This window comes from Triticum dicoccoides, chromosome 2A, assembly GCF_002162155.2.
Source record: "Triticum dicoccoides isolate Atlit2015 ecotype Zavitan chromosome 2A, WEW_v2.0, whole genome shotgun sequence".
Taxonomy (NCBI): Eukaryota; Viridiplantae; Streptophyta; class Magnoliopsida; order Poales; family Poaceae; genus Triticum; species Triticum dicoccoides.
This window is the reverse complement of record NC_041382.1, coordinates 124,043,314-124,050,879: the sequence shown is the minus strand read 5'-3', so window position 1 is coordinate 124,050,879 and position 7,566 is coordinate 124,043,314. Positions and strand designations below refer to the sequence as shown.

The 7,566-nt window shown below is 49.5% G+C and overlaps 1 protein-coding gene across 2 annotated transcripts; it reads left to right on the top strand.

The window, feature by feature from the left end:
* The first annotated feature begins 4,626 nt into the window (after positions 1-4,626).
* LOC119353748 (copper-transporting ATPase PAA1, chloroplastic-like) lies at positions 4,627-6,902 on the top strand. 2 transcript variants are annotated; one of them, XM_037620414.1, is made up of 4 exons: positions 4,629-4,985; positions 5,124-5,177; positions 6,009-6,162; positions 6,571-6,902. In XM_037620414.1, the coding sequence occupies exons 1-4, from the start codon at positions 4,746-4,748 to the stop codon at positions 6,573-6,575; spliced, it is 453 nt and encodes a 150-aa protein (XP_037476311.1). In that variant the 5' UTR covers positions 4,629-4,745; the 3' UTR covers positions 6,576-6,902. The 2 variants fall into 2 exon arrangements, with proteins under 2 accessions (XP_037476312.1, XP_037476311.1); XM_037620415.1 differs by lacking the exon at positions 5,124-5,177 and having other exon boundaries at positions 4,627-4,985.
* Positions 6,903-7,566: the final 664 nt, after the last annotated feature.

Sequence of the window (7,566 nt, the reverse complement as noted above, 5' to 3'; positions counted from 1 at the left end):
TTTAGACCAGCGTGCTGACCTCTCTGTTGAGCCTAGGTAGGACTGCGATGTGTTGATCTTCCGAGTATGGGCATGACCTAGAAAAGTATGTCCGGACAAAGGGGATCGAGCGTGTTGGGAAATGTGGTGCACCCCTGCAGGGAAGTTAATCTATTCGAATAGCCGTGATCTTTGGTAACATGACGACTTGGAGTTGTACCTTGACCTTATGACAACTAGAACCGGATACTTAATAAAACACACCTTTCCAAGTGCCAGATACAACCGGTGATCGCTCTCTCACAGGGCGACGAGGAGAGGATTGCCGGGTAGGATTATGCTACACGATGCTACTTGGTGAACTTACCCTCTACTCTCTTCTACATGCTGCAAGATGGAGGTGGCCAGAAGCGTAGTCTTCGACGGGACTAGCTATCCCCCTCTTATTCCGGCATTCTGCAGTTCAGTCCACATATGATACCCTTATTCCATTTGATACCAATGCATACATATGTAGTGTAGCTCCTTGCTTGCGAGTACTTTGGATGTCTACTCACGGTTGCTTTGCTCCCCCTTTTCCCCCTTTCTATACCCGATTGCTGCGACCAGACGATGGAGCCCAGGAGCTAGACGCCATCGTCGGTGATGACTCCTACTACACTGGAGGTGCCTACTTCTACGTGCAGCCCGCTGACGACGACCAGGAGTAGTTTAGGAGGATCCCAGGCAGGAGGCATGCGCCTCTTTCGATCTGTATCCCAGTTTGTGCTAGCCTTCTTAAGGCAAACTTGTTTAACCTATGTATGTACTCAGATATTTGTTGCTTCCGCTGACTCGTCTATGATTGAGCTCTTGTATTCGAGCCTTCGAGGCCCCTGGCTTGTAATATGATGCTTGTATGACTTATTTTATTTGTAGAGTTGTGTTGTGATGTCTTCCCGTGAGTCCCTGATCTTGATCGTACACGTTTGCGTGTATGATTAGTGTACGATTGAATCGGGGGCGTCACACCATGGCAGCGGGGTCCTAATGGAAACTAAGAGATATTAATGCCTCCTTTTAATAGAGAACCGGACCAAAGCATTAGCACTTAGTGAATACATAAACTCCTCAAACTACGGTAATCACCGGAGAATCCCAATTATTGTCACCTAGGGGTATGTGGATCATACTCGTAATAGGTGTCTACAACTTGCAAGATAGGATCAAGAACACAAATATATTCATGAAAACATAATAGGTTCAGATATAAAATCATGGCACTCGGACCCTAGTGACACACATTAAGCATAGCCAAGCCATAGCAATATCAATCTCATAACATAGTGGATACTGGGGATCAAACCCTAACAAAACTAAGTCGATTACATGATAAATCTCATCCAACCCATCACCGTCCAGCAAGCCTACGATGGAATTACTCATGCACAGCGGTGAGCATCATGAAATTGGTGGTGGAGGAAGGTTGGTGATGATGATGGCAATGAATCCCCCTCTCTGGAGCCTCGAACAGACTCCAGATCAGCCCTCTCGATGAAGAACGGGAGGCGGCGGCGGCGGTGGCTCCGTATCGTAAAACGCAATGAATCCTTCTTTATGTTTTTTCTCTTCGGATGTGAATATGTAGGGTTGGAGTTAAGGTCGGAGGAGGTCCAGGGGACCCACAAGGCAGGGGGTGTGCCCAGGGGGGTAGGGCACGCCCTCCACCCTTGTGGTCTCCTGGTGGGTCCCCTCTGGTTGATTCTTTCGCCAGTATTTTTTATATATTCCAAAAAATATTCTCCGTAAATTTTCAGGTCAATCCGAGGACTTTTATTTCTACACAAAAATAACACCATGGCAATTCTGATGAAAACATCGTCAGCCCGGGTTAGTTCCATTTAAATCATGCAAATTAGAGTCCAAAACAAGGGCAAAAAGTTTGGAAAAGTAGATGCGATGGAAACTTATGAAGGCGCGATGGCTGGCGCAGAAGGATCGGCAGGACGCGGGTGCGGCGGCAGGAGCTCGAGGCTAATGTCGACGAGCAGCCCAGGGCGGCAGCCCATCAGGTGTTTGAAGAAATGCTGGGATGGACATGCCCAAAATGCGTCTGCCCCGTGTTGGGCACACCGACTGACCCAAATGAAAAAGCGGATATAGATGTCCGTCAGCCGACCCAAACGGACAAAAAGCGAACAAAATCCGTGTCCATTTGAGTCACTGCGTTGTAGTTGCTCTTACTCCCCCACCATGGGAAGTCTTAGAGCATCTCTAGTCGCCCCCAACAGGCCCCCAGGGCGCCTTTTTCACCGTCGGCGCCGAAAAAATGATCCAGCCCGCCCCTAGATCCTCGTTTTTTGCCGGTTTGGGCCGAAATTACAACCGACAAACCCAAGCCGAGCCCAGCGCACCAGGGGTCGCCTGTGGGCACCGGCTTAAGAGAAAAGGTGTGTGGGCCCGCGCTGTCGGTGACACCGGCCAATTTTCCCGCTGTTTCCCCCCTTTCCCTCCATTTTCCATCACCGACCCCCTTCTTCCCCGTCGCTCCCGCCATTCTTCCCAGATCCGCCCTCCATGCCACCGAAGAAGTATGTGCCCCCTCGCCTAGCCACCAATTTCGCTCAGCCAAAGAAGAGGAAGCTGAGGGCACCGATGCCAAGGCCCCGAGGCTTGACAAACGGCCAGTGGAAGGCCGACGTTGATCGTCGGGCGGTGGTCACCACCGATCGGTGGAACAGGCTCAACATGAAGAAGGTCGGGGACGCGGCGGTGGAGCAGGAGGAGGCATCTGACATGGGGATCACGAACCTTCCACCTCAACAGGCCGGCCAGTGCCCACAAGGCGCGTGGGGAAACCAACACAGCGTCGCGTCGCCAGCCAACTTCTCGCCTCCACTGTGGGGGTACGCGCCCTTGCCTGGGTACGTCGACGGCGACGCGCATGGCAGCTTCAACCCCAGCATCACCTTCCCGCATGGAGTGGCGCCGCACACGTCCCCCCGTCTTTAACCTCGACCAGTGCACTCCTTCCCCCGCGTTCACCGCCGGCCTCAACACCGAGTACAGCTACTCGCCGCCGACGTGCTCAGGATCGCCTGCACCGTGGGGCCCTACCCTTTGCTCACGGCTCGGCGCCATAGTTCAACAACATCGACGTCGACACGGATGAGATCATCACGAACAGCTCGGTCGACACCGCTTCATGCCTCGGGTTCCGCACGCAAGACAAAACGCTGGACACCACCGTCGACATGGAGGACAAGCACGACGATGTCGAGGAGGAGGTGGAGGAGGAAGAACCGGCGGAGCCAGCGCCCAAAGGGAGAAAGAAGAAGCGGGCGGCCAACGCCAGGCCAGGCGAGCCTCGCGTCAAGTGGACACCTAGGGAAGACGATTGCCTCGCCAAAGCATGGAAGACCGTCAGCATCGACCCGATCACCGGCGCGAATCAGAATCCGACACGTATTGGAGAAGGATTAAGACGGCGTTCGACAAGCGCAAGTTGGTCGACCCCGACTTCGCCAACATCCACATGGATCGCAGCGAGAAGGCCATGGCGAACCATTGGGCGACCATCCAGCATGCCTGCAACAAGTGGCATGGGATTCAAGAGGAGGTCATGGCTCGCCCGGAAAGCGGCGCCAACTTCGAGCGTCAGGTATGGCCATCGCTCGTTGGCCCAGTTCTTCGCCGTGCACTTCGTCGACACTTGTTCTTTGACTGTGCAGATGGTTCGGATGTCCGACATGTTTCGCCTGGACAACAGGGACCAAGAGTTCAAGTTCCTTCATGTGTTCACCAAGATCGAGTCGTGCGAGAAATGGACAGAGTGCCGGCTTGCTCTCGCCAAGGCCAAGCACGGTGTCTACAACCCGGACGCGCCTGCCTCGGCGGCGGTAGAAGGGCGTCCTGATGGCAACAAAATAGGCAAGGTGGCGAGGGACACGGCACCCACTGCCGAATGGCTGCAATCGTCGATAGAACAGTGATCGTCGACGCCAAGAGCAACGCCGCCAAGAGGGAGGAGAAATCCGAGGCGAGGTGTTCAGCATTGATGACGAAGCAGGACGTCAAGCTCAACCTCCTCAGGACCAACGTCGCCCGAAGAAGAGGAACACCGACCTGGCGTTCCTGATGGGGGTAGACATGTCGACGATGGACGAGCAGGTGAAGGCGTGGTACCTGGTGGAGCGTGGCCTCATCTTGAACCAGATGTCGGGACCGGCGGCGACCACTGCCCCTACGCCCACGCCCGCGACTACGCCTACGCCAACGCCTACGCCAATGCCGAGCACTGAAGCTGTGCCCACAACGCCGACGCCGACGCCGACCTCTCCCATCCCTACGACAGAGGAGCCTGCCATTTGAGTTCCATGTCTATGGTTCCTATCCTTTTGATCGCCGGACTTTGGCTATGTTCGATCGCCGACATGTGGCATGATGATCGTCGACTTGTGGCATGATGATCGCCGAACTTGTGTCTTTTTTAATAGCGGGAAAGAGAACTTTGAATTCTGTTGTGTTTAAGCGCCGAAACCTGGGGCGCAGCTGGAAACTCGATCCACCCAAGCCAAAAAAAACACCGGCGCAAACGCCCAAACCCCTTCGCCGGGTGCGCTGAGGGGCCAAACAGGTGGAGATGGCTCCTATATGCTGCTTAGGACTCCATGTCATCATCGCCGTGGCGGCCCTTCCGCTCAAACAGCGGAAATACTGTACGCACAGTGATCGGATAAGCTCTCCTATCTCTGGCAACGGGGGAGACGGAGAAATCAGAGCTGGCAATGGAGTCTACGCTAATCACGAGATTACCCCCCCTCCTCCCCTCTCCCTCCAAGTCCAGCCCCCTCTCCTCACCCCCCCTCGCCGGAGCGCGCCGCATCGCCTCCATTTCCTTCTCTTCCGTCAGCGTGTGTGGCGTCTTGCGTCCCCGCGGCGGCGTTACCTCGTCGGTCACCGCCGCAGCAGCGGCGCTCGGCGAGGCCGCAGAGCCCGGGTCTGAGGCCATATTGCTCAGTGTTCAGGTGCTCCTCTCGCCCCGACCACTAGTCTGAATTTCGAACATCCCGACTCTCCATTCTGTTATTATCTTCGATTTGCGCTAGAGGCCGAGAGGGTTAGGGCTCAGGCATGATGCGCTGCTGTCTGGCTCTTACTTGCAGGGCATGATGTGCGACGGGTGCGCTGCGAGTGTGAAGCGGATTCTCGAGAGTCAAGTAGCCGTCTCTCTTTCACTTATTTACTACCGCAATTCTGCTTCATTTCCCTGGGGAAATCAGTTCTCCTGCATGGTTCGAATTTTTTTTTTTTATGTCTGATCAAACCAATGGGTAGTTCAGCACAATAGGACAGTGCTGAACTATGGTTAATCTTCTTTTGTTCATTGCAATAATTGATGCCTATGCTCATATAAATTTTACTGAAGAAAAAACGGGAATGGATGAAACTGAAACAAAAAGAAACACAACATCGAACTGAGTTTGTGCATAGAATGTAAGAGGAGCAATTCATTGATGAAGCTTAAGTAATAAACTAGAGGTTAGAGAATAGGGATTGCCCAGATAGGTGTCCTCTTTTGCCTGCCTTCAATCCGAGCATGACCTGAAACCATATGGGTCTTAAGTTTTCATCATAAAAGACCATAAAAGTTTTAGTTGCTAGTCTTTGTATATTTGAAATTTCTGCCAGTGGTTGAGGGGGACGCCTGATCAGAAAGTAATGAATTGATGGGAGAAAGAAATTATCTCTTCATTTTTGCAATGCATTTACAGATTAATTTCGATCATGGCAGCAATGACTGGGTAGAGAGGGCAGCTGCCCATATGCTGAAAGCAACCGCTGTCATCTTGCTGAGCAAGGAAATGTATGGTTGATGTGGCATTTTGGTAAAGCAATTATCTGTATACGGATGTTAACTATATTGACTTGTCTAGATGTTTTCTTCCTATCATTCCAGATTCCTGAAACCCTTTCTGTTTCTACTATTTATTTATTTCTTTGATCTTTTGCTGCTGCTCACCATGGGCCACTCTTAATCCCTTCTTCAGCCTGAGGTTACTTCTGCTACAGTTGATTATAAGGAAGCAAGGGCTGTCGTGTGGACAACTCCTGATGTCAAGGTGGCAGAAGATTGGCAGAAACAATGTGGAGAGAAACTCGCAAGTCATCTTGGTACTTGTGGATTTGAGTCTCGCCCACAAGGTAAACTAATTGCTCGAGTTATTGTGTGACCTGCTCCAGAAAATATGGAAGTCTAGAAGAAATAAAGATATATTCCTTGTCTGCTTGTGAATTATCGTCCAGACACAGAAGCACGTCAAAATATTATCATGTGCATCTCATGTAAACATTTGGTCAGTAATGTACCAAATTGGTGCAGAAGTATCCTAATTCAGTACTACAGTAATGCAAATTCTGATAATCCTTACAGGAATGGACTATCACTAAATATAGGCTGTATACACATCAACCAGGACCAAACTCGCTATTGGGTGTCCTTGAGCATGTTCATATCAACATTGTTAATGCACCATTATTTCTCCAGCTTTCTGAAATCGCAGTATCTACTATACTGTTATCAGCTGAACTAAAATTTAGTTTCTATCACAGGGTAAGGTGAAGCCTGATAAAGTCAACTCTGAGTCGTAACTGCTGCCGCAGATGAGCTATAAGCCCATGATGTTAACCAGCAGAGGGTACCTGATGCTCCATATTTGTGTGACTCAGTGTGAGCGTCTGTGAAAGTTGTCCTCTAGAGTTCTGGAAGTGAGATTATTATGTTCATGTTCTTATCTCTAGTGTATAAGCAATGTAGCTTGCCTTGCTTGTGAACTTCAACTGGAACATTCCATCAAACAAATTGCAAGTGTCATTACTACTCCCTCCATTCACAAATATAAGATGTTTTTTTACATTTATCTGAATCTGATGTATATAGACAATTTTGGTGTGTTTGTTCATTAATTTCAGTCCGTATGTAGTCCATATTGAAATGTCAAAAATAGCTTACATTTGTGAACAGAGGGAGTATTAAGCCAATCAGTTTGATGAAATGTTGAATTCGTGGTATGTCCGGCTGAACTTAGAATGAAGTGTGTAACGTCATGAAGATATTACAATTGAAAATTTTGAGTTGCTTAGCAGACGGCATCATATTATTTGTTACTCTCTATAGTGTGTTTAATGGAAATGTAATCTTTTTTTACTTCAAAAGGTTGTATATGTTGTTGAGAAGTCATCATAGTGTGGCGATAAGAATTTGTGGGGCATGATTTCAGTCATAGTATAACTTCATCATCTCTTCGTTAATTTTATTGCAATTGGAGAGATATGTGCTTCTTCGGTCTGATCATTGGGAGAATTTTTCGCAAATTTACATGTCACAACATTATGTATATTGGTAAAGTTTCCAGAAAAATACAACTTCTTAGTTGAATGTTTTCATTCAAACCTTTTTTGTTAACAAATTCATGACAGCCTGTTTGTTAACATTTGGGATAGGGGAATGAGAGTTGCATAAAGGGGTTTGTGGAGGGATTAGACGCATCCAGGATGGAGCCCTGCGCATGAATTACCAGGTCCCTCGTGGGAAGGAAAAAATCAGTG

What these genes read in the sequence shown, in the direction of transcription:
- LOC119353748 (XM_037620414.1), top strand. Translation starts at nt 4,746, where the DNA reads ATGGAGTCTACGCTAATCACGAGATTACCCCCCCTCCTCCCCTCTCCC. An exon ending in CCATATTGCTCAGTGTTCAG is followed by an intron (nt 4,986 to 5,123) that starts GTGCTCCTCTCG and finishes TCTTACTTGCAG; the next exon opens with GGCATGATGTGCGACGGGTG. An exon ending in AGCGGATTCTCGAGAGTCAA is followed by an intron (nt 5,178 to 6,008) that starts GTAGCCGTCTCT and finishes TCCCTTCTTCAG; the next exon opens with CCTGAGGTTACTTCTGCTAC.